This window comes from Dasypus novemcinctus, chromosome 3 (genome assembly GCF_030445035.2).
Source record: "Dasypus novemcinctus isolate mDasNov1 chromosome 3, mDasNov1.1.hap2, whole genome shotgun sequence".
In the NCBI taxonomy this organism is placed as follows: Eukaryota; Metazoa; Chordata; class Mammalia; order Cingulata; family Dasypodidae; genus Dasypus; species Dasypus novemcinctus.
Genome location: NC_080675.1, coordinates 150405965 through 150421583, shown reverse-complemented (window position 1 = coordinate 150421583; position 15619 = coordinate 150405965). Strand labels below are relative to the sequence as shown.

General features: G+C 38.5%; 1 protein-coding gene across 38 annotated transcripts in view; it reads left to right on the top strand.

Annotated features, from left to right (window-relative positions):
• SIN3A (SIN3 transcription regulator family member A) overlaps positions 1 to 15619 on the top strand; it is a 74097-nt gene that overhangs the window by 56069 nt on the left and 2409 nt on the right. For 24 of the 38 annotated variants that reach the window (XM_058294541.1, XM_058294552.2, XM_058294542.1 and 21 more), the window contains 5 exons: positions 377 to 546; positions 4278 to 4451; positions 10881 to 10973; positions 11606 to 11700; positions 14385 to 14592. In XM_058294541.1, coding sequence (XP_058150524.1) covers positions 377 to 546; positions 4278 to 4451; positions 10881 to 10973; positions 11606 to 11700; positions 14385 to 14592 — 740 coding nt within the window. Of the gene's footprint in view, positions 1 to 340; positions 547 to 4277; positions 4452 to 10880; positions 10974 to 11605; positions 11701 to 14384; positions 14593 to 15619 lie in introns of all 38 variants that reach the window. The other 14 variants (XM_058294520.2, XM_058294528.2, XM_058294516.2 and 11 more) reach the window with 2 other exon arrangements.

Below are 15619 nucleotides of genomic sequence, written 5' to 3'. Positions count from 1 at the left end.
AGATTCCTCTCTCGGCAAGGGAGTCAACAACTTTTTGAAGGAACTTTTTCACTGGGATATTTTGTCTTCCATCATGCAGAACCCAGCAGTACTGTAAATTAAGTGTCTATATAGCGAGGTCAGTAGGAATGTTAGAAGCTGCTCTGAAAGTTAACGGTCACTCTCCTCTGATAGACAAGGCTCTCCTCTGATAGACAAGGCTGTTGATTTTAGCCACCTGTCAGATTTCATCTCTGACAGATTAAGTGGATCTGTTTTGAATTCCTTAGTGTTCTTTCAAATGCTGTTTAGACCAGCTGTGGGATTTGCCCTGCCCTCTATCCCAGTCTCTTTTTTTCAGCAGGGATAGACCTCACCTGTCCCATCTCTCCCACAGTGGATGTTGATGTAGAAGATTATTACCCAGCTTTTCTGGACATGGTGCGGAGCCTGCTGGATGGCAACATAGACTCATCCCAGTATGAAGATTCACTGAGAGAGATGTTCACCATTCACGCCTACATTGCCTTTACCATGGACAAACTGATCCAGAGCATTGTCAGACAGGTGAGGGGGAATGGTTGAGTTTAAGGGTTGGTGAGGGAGGAATTCCTTTCCTAAAAATAGTTCAGGCAAAGAAAAAAGGTAAGATTTCTTTTGGAAAAAGAAAGGCAACTTTCTCACATAAAAATGTTTATACATATATGGTTCCGTCATGGGAACAGGAAGGTTAATTTGATGCCTAATTTCCCATGTTAACAAAGTGGGAGTATTTCAACCGTAATATTGGCTCTTTTTCTCAGTATACCCTCACAGGAGTATCAGCTATCTCAGAACCAATGTTTTGGTTCTTTCTTGCTCGTCACCTTTAGAGACTGTAGTGGTCCTGACCCCAGCTCCCTGGCCCTTACTGTTCTCAGGGAACAGCTTGCGAACTGGCCTATCTCTTACCTAGTCTGCCATGGCTGAGCATGCAGTGCTCTTCTTCGCTTGGTGGTTCGTAATTCCGTATACTTATTTACTCTCTGAAGATATTTTTACAGGAAAGGTATATCTAACAATAGCTTACTTTTTATAAGCCTCAAATTGGTTTTTAAAATAATAGATGTAATTAGCTCATTTACTAGAAGCATCTGGTTATGATTTCAAGCTAATACATACCTTTTTTCTGGAAACAGATTTGATCCAGAAAACCCAAACCCACTAAGTTTTTAAAACATAGATTCCAGCTTCTCCTCTTCTTAATCCTCCATTGGGGGGCATATCGTCTCTGATTCTCTTATCTCTTTTGGTATTCCCCTAGAGTTCCTTGCTGAATAGAGGTAGAACATACATATTTCAAGGTCAAGCCATATATTTACCTCTCCTTTTCCAGACTAGTTTAAGAGGAATTTATTTTGTTTTAAGAATATAATAGGCAGTCTCACAGACATCTAAGTACACAGCTCAAAATATGGCCAGACCATGGAGAGAATGGGCTGTAAAAGTTTTTTTCCCTCCTGCTTGCCTTCTTTCTAACAGTCACTCCATTCTCATGCTTCCCTCTGCTGATGGACATTCTGCATATACTCAAGGCTTCTCCAGTCCCCTGAACTTTTGGCTTGCAATGGCCACAGTTTACCTGTCCTTTCTATCCAGATGCTCCTTAAAAAGTAGACCTAATAGGAGAGAGAATCTAACCAGCCTCACTTAGGAGTGGGAGTTGCCTAGTTATCCGTGAATATATAGTGCTGCCCTTTCCGAAGACTTTGGGAGGGATCATTTATCCAACAGTCACTGACAGATCTCATGCAACAAGGAAGTATAAAGCAGGTGGAGTATCTGTATGGTAGAGACATGATGTAGGTATACTTTTTACCCTGCTATTTCCCCCATCTCTACACTTGATCTTCACCTTTTCCCTATGTTATCAAATCATCATAAGCATTATTTTAATGGTCACATTAGAACTTATTACCTGGACTGATTGTAACTTATTTAACTTAATTATATCCATTTACTTGGAGATACTTTCTACCACTTTCAAGTCACTCACTCTTCTGATCTTGTACCATGTCCACTTAGCTACAAATACACATGCTTGTCATTTAAGACTATTTTTAGTGTTAAAAATAAGTAGTTGTCATAGTTACTAACATTTCAAAAAGAATATACCTTCCTAAAAATAGGATGGCTTAGTGGCTATGAGAATTTTAAAGTAGAATAGACAAATTAATACTGAAATTAACATTTTGCTTTCTACTTGTATCTGTTTTTCACATTCTCTGGCATTTTAATGAGTGAAGTTTCACTTGGAAGAATTTTTATTTCAACTTAGAAATACTGTCATGACCTGTAAGAATGGAAACTTGGAAAAATTTCAGCTTCCTAGTCACTGGATAGTTTAATAAAATAGTCACAAAAGTTACTGATAGTCATGATTGACTTGTATTGCAAATGAATTAATATTATACACAATTTAAGTATTACACTTTCTATTAAACAGTAAAAAAATAGGCAGTGTGTTGTAAAGAGTATTGGCCTGGGAGTCAGGAAGCTTGAATATTAATCCCAGTTTGCTTCTTCACCTGAGCTGCCCTGGAAATTAATTCATTAACCATTTCGTAAATACTTAATGACTTTTGGACTTTGCACAAAGGCTGAGGACATAAACATGGATCTCACTTTTATGGCTCTCTGAGGCCCTTCAGCTTAGCTCATGCAGTGTGATTTCTCATCTGGCAGGTAGATTTGTCTCATAAAATGAAGCACCCCTCTCCTGACTGCTTCCCAGGATATTTGTGAGGAACAGATGAGAATATGTGAAAGCATATTTTAAGTGTAGAACAGTGCCATGAAAATACGAACCATGGAAATTTTCTTTCATGAGAGAGAGAGAGATTTTTTAAAGTTCCTTAGATCAAGAATATGGGCAGGAATTAATAAACATTTTTATTTTTCCTTTAAATAAGCACATTAACCCTGGTTGCCTATGGTTTTTCTCTTTTAAATAGATAGGGAAGTCTTATTCATGAACCAGTGATGGGATTAAAGATCTTGGCTTGAGTGTGCTCCAAGAAAATAAAATAATGGTTTTATGTGCTTAAAAAATTTTTTAAAGCAGTATTTTATTGAGATATATTCACATACCATACATTCTGTCCAAAGTGTACAGTCAGTGGCTTTTAGTGTAATCACTGTGTTTTGCATTCATGACAGGAATTTTTAGAACCGTTTCAGTATTCCAAAAAGAAAAACTCCACACCCCTTAGCAGTTACCTCTCAGTCCCACTGTCCTTCCCTAGCCTTATGTAACCACTAATCTAATTCCATCTTTATACATTAGTTGATATTTACATTTTGTATCAATGGAATCATACAATATATAGTGCTTTGTGTCTGGTTTCTTTCACTTAGCAGAATGTGTTTTTTGTTTTGGTGGTGGTGGTGGGTTTATTTTGGTTTGTTTGGTTTTTTTGCCTGATACTAACATAACCTACATTTGTTCAGTTTCAGAGGAAAACAGTCATATATGCAGTATTACCCATACTCATAATTCACATGAGGATTTACTATGCTACACAGTTCCATGTTACATATTTTAGCTTTCTTTTTAGTGATATACATGACCTTAGTCTTTCATCTACTGTCATACCCGTAAATTAGCACTGCTAGTTACAAACATTGTTAGGCTTTCACCTTTTCTATTCATTTCCAAAGTTTAACACACAACCTTTTTACCAATTCTGCACAAATTAACCCTCAATTTTCCATTCTCTTGCCTCATTCTATTTTCTGGTCATCCATATTCAAGTTAACTCCATGAGGTTTACACAATATATTTAGTTCATGATAATGCACTATACAATATTTGTCCTTTTGTGTCTGGCTTGTTTTACTCAACATAATGTCCTTCAGGTTCATCCATGTTGTCATGTGCTTTATGACTTCATTTCTTCTTACAGCTGCTTTATATTCCATCGTGTATATACCAGAATTTGTTTATCCACCCATTTGTTGATCGACACCTAGGTTGTTTCCATCTTTTTTAGCAATCATGAATAACATTGCTATGAACATCAGTGTGCAAATGTCTGTTCATGTCACTGCTCTCAGTTCTTCTGAGTATATATCCAGTAGTGGTATTGCTAGGTCATGGCAAGTCTATATTCAACCTCTTTAGGATCTGCATGTGCTTAAATTTTAAAAAAACTCTTTTTGAACTAAGTGATTGGATCAAAGGAGGTTTTGAGTGAGTGTATGACAGGGAAAAGTGGGTATTTTCTTTGGTTCACTGACCACATGCTCTTGATTTCCAGCTGCAGCACATTGTGAGTGATGAGATCTGTGTGCAGGTGACTGACCTTTACCTGTCTGAAAACAATAATGGGGCCACTGGAGGCCAGCTGAACACACAAGCTTCACGGAGCCTCCTGGAGTCAACATACCAGCGGAAGGCTGAGCAACTCATGTCAGATGAGAATTGCTTTAAGGTGAGAGTTGCTCATGAAGTTAGGGACCTTGCTGGTGACAATTAGAGGAAATTCAAACGTGTAGAAACATGGAAGTAAAATCTTCCATGGACTTTTCACTTTGTTTCCTTACTGCCTTTCTAAAAAATTTTCCCTACCATTAAAAAAAAATTTTTTTTATTACAGAATTTGTAGATTTTCAGAAAAATCATGTATAAACAGAGTTCCCTGATACCCCTCTCATGCACTCAGTTTTCCCTATTAATAATACTTTGCATTAATGTAGTACCTTTGTCAAAATTTATAAAGCAATATTATTATAATTATACTATTGACTATAGTCCATAGTTTATGGTTCACTGTGTTGTACAGTCCTATGGGGTGTTTTTTTTGGGGGGGAGGAGGGCTATTTTTATTTTTATTTTTATTTTAGTAACATATATACATCCTAAAATTTCCCTTTTAACCACATTCAAATATATAATTCATTGGTGTTAATTATATTCCCAATATGCTAACCATCACCATCGTTCATTACCAAAACTTTTTATTACCCCAAACAGAAATTCTGTACCAATTAGGCATTGACTCCCCATTCCTTACCCCCAGCATGGCCCCTGGTAACCTATATTCTAGATCCTGACCCCATGAATTTGTCTATTCTAATTATTCGCATCAGTGAGGATGTACAATGTTTGTCCTTTTTGGTTTGGCTTATTTCATTCTACATGCTGTCTTCCCTGTTTCACTTCTTTTGGGGTATATTCCTAGAAGTCGGGTTACTGGTCATATGGTAATTCTGTACTTCTGAGGAACCACCAAACTGTTTTCCACAGCAGCTGCACCAGTTCACACTTCACCAACAATGAACAAGAGTTCCTAGTTCTCCCAATCTTCTCCAACACTTTTTTAATAGTAGGCATTCTAATGGGTATGAAATGGTATCTCATTATGGTTTTGATTTGCAGTTCTTTAATTGTTAATGATATTGAAGATCTTTTCATGTTTATTGGCCATTTGTATCTCTTTAGAGAAATTATTCAAGTCTTTTATACTTTTTTTTTAAATTGGGTTGCTGATCTTTTTGTCATTGAGTTGTACAATTGCTTTATATATTCTAGATATTAAGCTCTTATCAGACATGTGGTTTCCAAATATTTTCTCCCATTCTCTAAGTTGTCTTTTTACTTTCATGATGAAGCCCCATTTATCTTTCTTTTGTTGCTGTGGTTTGGGTGTGAAGTGTAAGAAAACCATTGCCTAACATAAGGTCCTGAAGATGTTTTCTTATGTTTACTTCTAGGAGTTTATAGATTTGTTTCTTACATTTAGGTTTTTGACCCATTTCAAGTTGATTTTTGTTATGTGCTTTGTGAGGGTATGGATCCACCTTCATTCTGAGCACTATTTGTGAAAGAGATTATTCTTTCTCCACTGAGTTGGTACCTTTGTCAAAAATCAGTGGGCCATAGGGAAGCAGATGTAACTCAGTGGTTGAGTGCCTACTTCCCATGTCCTGGGTTCCTGGGTTCAACCCCTGGTACCTCCTAAAAAAAAATCGATGGGCCATAGATAGGAGGGTCTATTTCTGAACTCTCAGTTTGATTCCATTGTGTCAGTATCATGTTGTTTTGATTACTGTAGCTTTTGGCTAATCAGGACCATTTGATGATTGGCTTTTCCATTTCTGCAAAGATGGCTTATTGGAATTTTCATTGGGATTGTGTTGAATCTGTAAATCACTTTGGGTAGAATTGACACTGTAACACCATTTAGCTTTCTAATCCATGAACACAAAATGTCCTTCCATTTCTTTACATCTTTGAGTTCTTACAGCAGTGTTTTAGAGTTTTCTGTGTATATATATCATCTGCAAATAGGGAAAGTTTTACTTCTCCCTTTCCAATTTGGATGCTTTTTATTTCTTTTTCTTGACTAATAGCTCTGGCTATATCTTCTAGAGTAGTGTTGAATAACAGTGGTGACAGTAGGCCTCTTTGTCTTGTTCATGATCTTAGAGGGAACGCTTTCAGTCTTTGACTATTGAGTATGATGATAGCAGTGGGCTTTTCATATCTGCTCCTTTATCATGTTAAGGAAGTTTCCTTCTATTCCTAGTTTTCTGAGTGTTTTTATTAAGAAGTGATGCTGGATTTTGTCAAATGCCTTTTCTGCATCAGTTGAGCATTGATGAAAAGGGGGAAAAATACATGTTTTTTCTCCTTCATTCTTTTAATGTGATAAGGTGTATTACATTAATTGATTTTTTTAAATGTTTAGTCACCTTGCTGTTGAATTCAGTTTGCTAATATTTTGTTGAGAACTTTTGCATCTATATTTATAAGGGATATATGTCTGTAATTTTCTTTCCTGTTACATCTTTATTTGGCTTTGCTGTTAGGGTGATGTTGGCTTCAAAGAATCAGTTACTTCCTGCCTTTCTTTATGCTTTCAAAATTAATTTGCTTTGAATATGGTTTTTAGAAGTTTGTATTCTTTTTTTTTTTCTGAATATTTTTCCATATCATAACACTTGTAAATACTATTGTTTAAAAATGATCACTGATGTTTTTGGGCTTTTCTGTCAGTGGGTATATATTTTGAAAGAGATTGTCCTGGGCAAAAGTTCTATAACTTATTTTAGCTCAGTTAACACACTGGGGTCATCACCGTCTTTTTTATGATTTTTTTTTTTTTGATACTTGTTTTGTTTTTTTTTTATCCCCCCCCCCTTGTGGCTTTTTGTGTGCTGTCTGCTCTCTGTGTCCATTCACTGTACATTCTTCTGTGTATTTATTTTTTTATTTATTCTCCCCCTTGTGGCTCGCTTGCTCTCTGCTCTGTGTCTGTTTGCTGCGTGCTCTTCTGCGTTTTTGCTTGTCTCCCCCCCCCCCTTTTTTTTTTTTTTTTTTTTTTTTTTTTTTTTTTTTTTGTTGCGTCACCTTGCTGAGTCGGCTCTCCGTGGAACTTGTGGGCTGGGCGGCACTCCGCAGCATGTGGGTGAGCCTCCCTTCACAAGGAGGCCCCGGGATGCAAACCCAGGACATCCCCTCTGGTAGATGGGAGCCCAACTGATTGAGCCACAGCTGCTTCCCTGATATTTCATTTTTAAAGAATCATACTTATTTTATTGGAAATTTAGCTTGTTTTCAGTTTTCCACTCATAATAATAGCTAATTATAAAAGCATATATTTGGAAACAACCTAAATGTCCAACCCAGTATGGCACTGGCTGGCATGTTTTGCAGTCATTAAAAATTAATTATGTATTATAAAAACGTGAAGCAAATAAAAGATACATAAGTATGTATACTGTGATTGCAGCTATGCAATGAATGTGTATGGTTTGACATAGCTTTTTTATATTTATGTGATAAAGGTAGGGACAGGTGACCCAGAACAAGATTTGTAGTTGGCCAAGTAGAAAGAGCTAAGCTAACTAAAAATTTGGCCTCTTTGAGTATGTTCTTTGTACTTTAATGATCTGACCCCAAATTCTGTATTCTATTGTCAGCTTATACTTTCAGCTGTTTTGTCACTTTTATCACTTATATACCATTTGCCTAATTTGGAATCAAAGAACTGGAAATGCATTTTCTAGTTTAGTCTCAGATCTAATATTCTATTGCCAGAGTCACCAGAGGACTTTCCCACCGCGGGAAATATTTCCTAAGCTCTTCAGGGTTTTAAATCTATAAATGTTTCTTATGAGTTTACTGGGTTTTTAGTTTCATGGTGAACAAAATTACCATCCCCACCCCCAGTTAATTAACAGTGTAATTAAATTGTGCAGATGAAAGACTGAGAAAGGCTAGGCTCACCTCATGCATAAGAATGGTTGTCAGGGTCCCAGAGGAGATAGCAGAACAAAAGCTTAGAAATCAGGAAAGTTTGTCCCCAAAGTGATCCTTTAAAATGACTCTCACAGGAGCACATACAACACAATGGTTTGAGCTCTTACTTCCCGTGTACAAAGTCCTGGGTTCAATCTCCCCAGTGCCTACTAAAAAAAAAAAAATTATTTAGCAAAGACAAAATTGAGTAGTTTTTATTTTGATATAAAGTTATTCAAGCTCCTGTTCCTCTTACCATGTTCCAGCCTTATCTCACTTAGCTTATTCTGTGTACTTCCTACACTGCTTGGCTATATGAGGCAGATTTATCTCTGATGTATAACCATCTAGAACCTTTTATGTGTGTGTAAAAATAAATGGTGTTAGACTACACATACTCTTCTGCATCTTGCTTTCATCAACTGCTGTGTTACAGGTATTGGTATGGATGAACCATAGGTTTAAAAAATCATTCCTTTATGGGTGAACATTTAAACTATTTCACTTTTTACTATCCCAAATAGTGCTACATTGAACAACATTTCATTGTATGCATTACTTTTATGCAGATATAATTATGTGTCTCAGGTAGTAGACACAGAGACATGAAATTACTGGGGAGAAAGGTATGCATATTTGCTGTTTCACCACCCCCTTGTTATCAGACTTTATTTTCATCAGTCAGATAGATTTAAGAAATTGTCTTACTGTAATTCACATTTCTGTTTGCTACTGTTGCCTATTTCTGTCTCTTCTGTGCATTGCTTATTCATACCCTTTGCCCTTTTCTGGAGGTGTAGTTATTTATGTAGTTTTATAAGCAATATTTTCTGTGCTTGAAATTGATTGATCTTCCCTTGTGTCCTTCAGGGTCCAGCCCAGTTACTTTAGTGAAACGAAGCCTTCCGCAGTTTGCTGAGGAGAAATTATTTACTCCCACAGCACATTTTGCCTATCTTTAGAACAGTATCTATGTAGTAAGTTGTATTGTAAATATGACTCTTTATATTCCTGTTTCCTTTTACTAAATTGACCTCCTCCAAGCCAGAAACCATGTTGTCTTTAATGTGTCCTCTGCCTGAAATATTGTAGACATTCATTGACCATGTGTTGGATAAATGAAGTATAGGGTATTAATGAGGGAGGTGTATGGAAAGGGAAGATCTTCCATGCATACTAAGTAAAAAGTTGAAATTTTCTTAAGGTTGATGAGCTGTGAAGCATTATTAAGGGCTGAATAGCCCATTGGAGTTGAACTTTCAGGAAGATCAGTTTGGTGTCACTGGGTAAGAAGGAGTGGAGGAACTAGAGGCATGTTTATAATCAGAGGAAATACCAGACTTGGGTGGTACATGTGCACAGTGTAATAATAAAGCTAGTCAATAAGATTTGGAGACTGCTTGCAGAGGTGAGAGCGCTGAAGTGAAAACATGATAAAGGGCATAACAAGACAGGTGACCCAGGTGGAAGAGTCTTTTGGGATGAAATTGAGTTTGATTTTAGGCATATGGAAAGGAGACTGTCTTCACACTTTGAAGAATACTCCTTATGGTAACAGGACAGATCTTGTCATTTTAGGACAAGGATTCTTAACCTCTTTTGTTCCACGCATCCCTTTGCCAGTCAGGTAAAACCATGGACCCCTTACTAAGTTCACACTATACCGTGTATTATTCAATAAATATATCACACCTGAACCAACATGTCCCCACAAGAATAATCATTTCCCTTCTCTGCATCTTAGTTTTCCTCTCTGTAAAATGAAGGTTGAAATAAATTATATTCAAGCTCCCTTCCAATCTCTATTCTTCTCTGTGTGATTCTTTATAGCGATCATGCCTGCAACAAGCACATAGGGTAAGAGTGTTGATAATCCCAGGTTTCTGAAACGTGAGATCCGTGTGCTGTCACCTTTTCTTAGTTCTTTTATGCAAAATGTGAATCACTTTTGCCTCTATTGACGTGTTGCTTTCAAATATTAATTTTCCAAATTACACAATAGTATAAGCAGAACTAAGAATTTCAAATATGATTGGATCTCATTGAGCAAATCACTTCTTAAGATGTTTATATTTTTCTGGTCCTTGACCCAAAGCATGTTTAATATCTTGTGTCCTTTTTGCAGTGTAAATGCCATTGCCGTTTTTGATGGTGGTTGTTGTTTTCCACTTTAACATAGTGAGACGTTTTCATTGTTTGTTTAAAGCCCTATAGACTTACTTATGCCTTTTGTTTTAAGTCCCAGAAATGAGATAATCAGGTGAAAGGGCATTGAATTTTATGCCTGGCCACATAAGCCATATTTCTTTCTAATGAGCAAAATACTTGCTTTTCAAAGCACTCTTGCTGGCATTGATTATTGTTTGAGCTAATCTTGAGATACGAATTCTAAAATGGTACTTTTTGCTCTTTTATATTTCATTTTGGTGTTTGCAAGCTTTGGACTTATGTCTTTGTCACTGACTTCCCAAACTTTTGAGTATCTCCCCCAACTCTTCAATAAGAACAAAATTTTACAATCTTTAAACTCTTGCCTCCTCAATGTCCCAACCCTTTAGAAACTAGGTTACAACTTTGGAGATGGTCTTTTGTTTACACTTAGGTTTCTTATTTACAGCTTATGTTCATTCAGAGCCAAGGCCAGGTTCAGCTGACCATTGAGCTTCTGGACACAGAAGAGGAGAACTCGGATGACCCTGTCGAAGCAGAGGTATGGGCAGGCATATTGCAGAAACCATTTGCTGAGCATCATCTTGATTTTTGTGTCATCTTTACTTTTTATTGGGTAAACAAAGCCAGGACTTCTCAACCCCATAAAGAAGACAGTTTCGGGTGGTTGTCAGAGTTGGCAGGTAATATAAATGAGAGATGCAGACCAAATGTATGATGTTGGGGGGGAGGTATGAAATGTGAGAAGACTGTTGTTTTGTGGGAATATTGGCTCATGGTGGCAAAATTTGGGGTTTTGTTTTTGTTTTCAAGAGCTGTCAGAAATCCAGATTTTACTATGAAGGGAAGGGTACTGATTTTCACGTATTCATTTAGTTTTTAACGAAATTTTCTTTGGGGAAATAAAACTTAACAAACCAACTACTGTCAATTTGTGACCTCTAGTAACTTCAGCATCTTAGAAAATTGGGTCTTGATATCTAACAGAATTTTTAATCTCTGTTCCAATACCAGGTAACAGACATGTCAATTATGGAAAGGAAATTTTTTTTTTTATTCTTACATGTGTAGATTTCAGACATTTTAGTTATAAAATTTTCTAAACTACCTGATGAAGGTGAATTTCAGTTTTTGTGATCTCCCTTGATCTGCATTTTGTGTCTGTAATCCTAGCGCTGGTCAGACTACGTGGAACGTTATATGAATTCTGATACTACCTCTCCTGAGCTTCGTGAGCATCTGGCACAGAAACCAGTATTTCTCCCAAGGTAAGTAAGCTGGGACACCTGTTAGCAGTAAATACTTATGTGTAATTGAGGAATGGGGAGTTAAATGGCTCTCAGATTCTTGGTTTTTGTTTTTATTCATTCTGTCCTCTGAGGATGCTAATTTAAGGTCTGTGTGGCTGTTATACCATGGACTTACTGAACATGTGTCAAAGAACCAGGGAGATGAGAATTTTATAGTATCAGCCATAACTTTCCTCTGTCAGATAGAAATATGTATTTGGGGTCTCCAGGGTTCAATGACTGACTGTGAAGACTCACAAGACTCAGTGTATAGTCATACTCACAGTTAAGATTTACTACAGCGAAAGGTTACAAAGCAAAATCAGCAAAGGGAAAGGGTACCTGAGGCAAAGTCTGGAGGTACTAGGCACAAGTTTCTCAGAGTCCTCTCCCAGTGGACTCATATAGGACCTGCTTAATTCCTCCAGCAACAAATTGGGAAAACATTTGAAATGTCCATGAACAAAGGTCATTAGAAACAAAGGTTTTTATTGGGAGCTAGTCATGTAGACACTTCTGCCTAGCATGTAACTAAAATTGCAGACTCTCAAAATGAAAGCAGGTGTTCAGCATAAACCATATTCTTTGTACAAACAGTTTAGGCAAGTGAGCTACTCTCATCATTTAGTGAATGATGGATACCCTCTCAATCCATGTGCCAAGGTCTAACCTTGAAGACAGGCCTTTTGTGCCTTAACATTTCCAAAAAGGGTATATCCCAGAAATATTGGATTTGGTCCTATTCAGAACATTGAAAGGGGTGCAGCAGATATGCCTCAAGCAATTGAGTACCACACTCCCACATTGGAGGTCCCAAGTTCTGTTTCCGGTGCCTCCTAAAAAGAAGAGCAGACAACACACGCAAACAGTGAGTTGGGGGGAGAAATAAATAAAACAAAGACTGCTAAGTACAGCCAGCAATTTTATTCACCATTGCTATTGCCCTTCCAGTGCAAATGTTAACACAAAGAAAAAGGCAAATGTTTTAGTATTATTAGAAAAATAGTTTGGGAAACGGACTTTGGCCCAAGTGGTTAGGGCGTCCGTCTACCATATGGGAGGTCCGCGGTTCAAACCCCGGGCCGCCTTGACCCGTGTGGAGCTGGCCATGCGCAGTGCTGATGCGCGCAAGGAGTGCCGTGCCACGCAAGGGTGTCCCCCGCGTGGGGGAGCCCCACGCGCAAGGAGTGCGCCCGTGAGGAAAGCCGCCCAGCGTGAAAAGAAAGAGCAGCCTGCCCAGGAATGGCGCCGCCCACACTTCCCGTGCCGCTGACGACAACAGAAGCGGGTGCCGCTGACGACAACAGAAGCGGACAAAGAAACAAGACGCAGCAAACAGACACCAAGAACAGACAACCAGGGGAGGGGGGGAAATTAAATAAAATAAATAAATCTTTTAAAAAAAAAAAAAAAAAAAAAAGAAAAATAGTTTTGATCTCTCAGACCTCAGAATGGGACTTAGAGACTCCCAAGCATCCTTGGCCCTAAGAATTGGTGTCCTACAGAAATACATGTATACAAAGTTACCCAATGAAGATACCTTTTTAACATCAAAGTACTGGATGCAATAAATTGATCAGTTGGCAGCTCTCTGAGCTGGTCATGAGAGAATTAAGCTCTTGAAACCCCCTAAGGAATCCACTGATGTTGTGAATTAACTAACATCTTTCCTGTCTATATAAGGTAGCATTGGTTACATACTACCTTTGGGAGAATTGTAAAAAAAGGGCACTCAGTTTTCTGTGTTCTATGGTTCAGATGAGGAACCCTGATTGAGTCTGTTAGGGAATGGTTAAATTAGGGTATATTCCTCTGCAACAGTATGTGTGGTGAAATTTTAAAAGCTGTATGACATTATGTAAAAAGTTGAGACAGTAAACATAGTGTGATCCTATTTTGTCTGAAAAACAAAATTCCAAAACCAAACTATGGCAGATAAGAACATATGTAAATACATAGATGGTGGCCTGGAAGGATTAAATCAAAACCATTAACAGGAAAGCAGATGTGGCTCAATGGGTAGAACATCCGCCTACCACATGGGAAGTCTAAGGTTCAAACCCAGGGCCTCCTGACTCGGGTGGTGAAGCTGGCCCACGCGCAGTGCTGATGCATGCAAGGAGTGCCGTGCCATACAGGGGTGTCCCCCTTATAGGGGCGCCCCATGCAAAGGAGTGTGCCCCGTAAGGAGAGCCACCCCATGCAAAAAAGTGCAGCCTGCCTAGGAGTGGGGCCGCACACACAGAGAGCTGATACAGTAAGATGACAAAACAAAAAGAGACACAGATTCCTGGTGCTGCCTGACAAAAATATAAGCAGACACAGAAGAACACACAGCGAATGGACACAGAGAGCAGTCAACTGGGGGGAGAGGAAGGGGAGAGAAATATATAAAAAATAAAAAATAATAATCTTCAAAACCATTAACAGTTATCTCTGCCAAGGCAATTGGAATCTGAAGAACTGAGGGTAAAGGATGGTTAAGGATTTGATTTCTATTTTTTGTTGTATGTGTCTTTGTATTTGAAATTTTTTTTTCCAGTGTGTAACTAACTTTGTGATAGTGTTATGAAGGCATGTAATAAGGAAAATTACTTTGGGGGTTGTCATGGGGATCAGTGTCGGAACAAGCTCTCATTCTGCAGGACATTTTTGCTTTGTAGGAATCTGCGGCGGATTCGGAAGTGTCAGCGAGGTCGAGAACAGCAGGAAAAGGAAGGGAAGGAAGGCAATAGCAAGAAGACCATGGAGAATGTGGATAGCCTGGATAAGCTGGAGTGTAGATTTAAGCTGAATTCCTACAAGATGGTGTATGTAATCAAGTCAGAGGACTACATGTATAGGAGGACTGCCTTGCTCCGAGCTCATCAGGTGAGAACCAGTAACTGGAATTTCTCTGCACACCTCCCTACTTAACCTGGACCAGGCCTATCTCAGTCTTCTTGGTTGTTTCTCTTCCTTTATGGAAACCTGTTCTTGGAGCTGAGAATTGTTCATTAAGCAAATAAATAGCTGGTGACAGTTTCTGTTGAAGTCATCCCAGAATTTACACTTCAAATGATATCTGAGCTTTTGCTTGTATGAATCCTACCTGTTTCCATATTCTTCCTCAATTGTGAAACCTTCCTGCTGCAGTTATATGCCGGGTGTTGGTCCATGCCCTGGGACTACAACATTGAGGTAGAGCAAACAAAGTAGTGTGGTGAGCACTACCAAGAAACAGACCAGGCAACATGACCATGGGTGACTGGCATGCAGGCCTACTCTCGTTGGGGAGGTGACACTTGAGGCCTGAATAATGGCAAGGAGTCAACCTTACTTAGAGCTGGGGGTGGGAGTGGGGATACTTTCTAGGCAAAGAAAACTGCAAATCCAAGAGTGGGGAGAAAGGAAATGTTTGATGTTTGTCATGTTTGAGAAGTAAAAACACCAGCTGGTATGGCTTGAGTGTAGAGCCAAAGTGGGATGCAAGAAGTTGGGAGGGTGGATAGAGGCCACCTGTGGAGTTGTTGTTGTTGTGTGTGTGTGTGTGTGTGTGTGTGTGTGTATGTGTGTTTGGAGGAACGCTGGGATATTATTGGCTAAGATGGCTTGGACTGCTGCTATTAGTGTGGGGAGTGGGGAGGTAGCGAAGTTGGAAGACCAGACACTAGTCCAAAGGCTGTTTTTGTTCAAGTGAGAGGTGTTGGCAACCCAGTGGCGGAATTAAATTGTAAGCATAATTTAAGGATGTGTAGGTAAGCGTATGGATCAGATATGGGGAGGTGAGAGGAAGGAAGGTATTAAGCATGATGCCTGTTTTAATTTTTGTTTGTATTTTGCTTGAGTAAATGGGAAATTGAGGGATACATTGTTGATAGAAGTCACCATATTTGGGAGACAGATCAAAAGCTCTGTT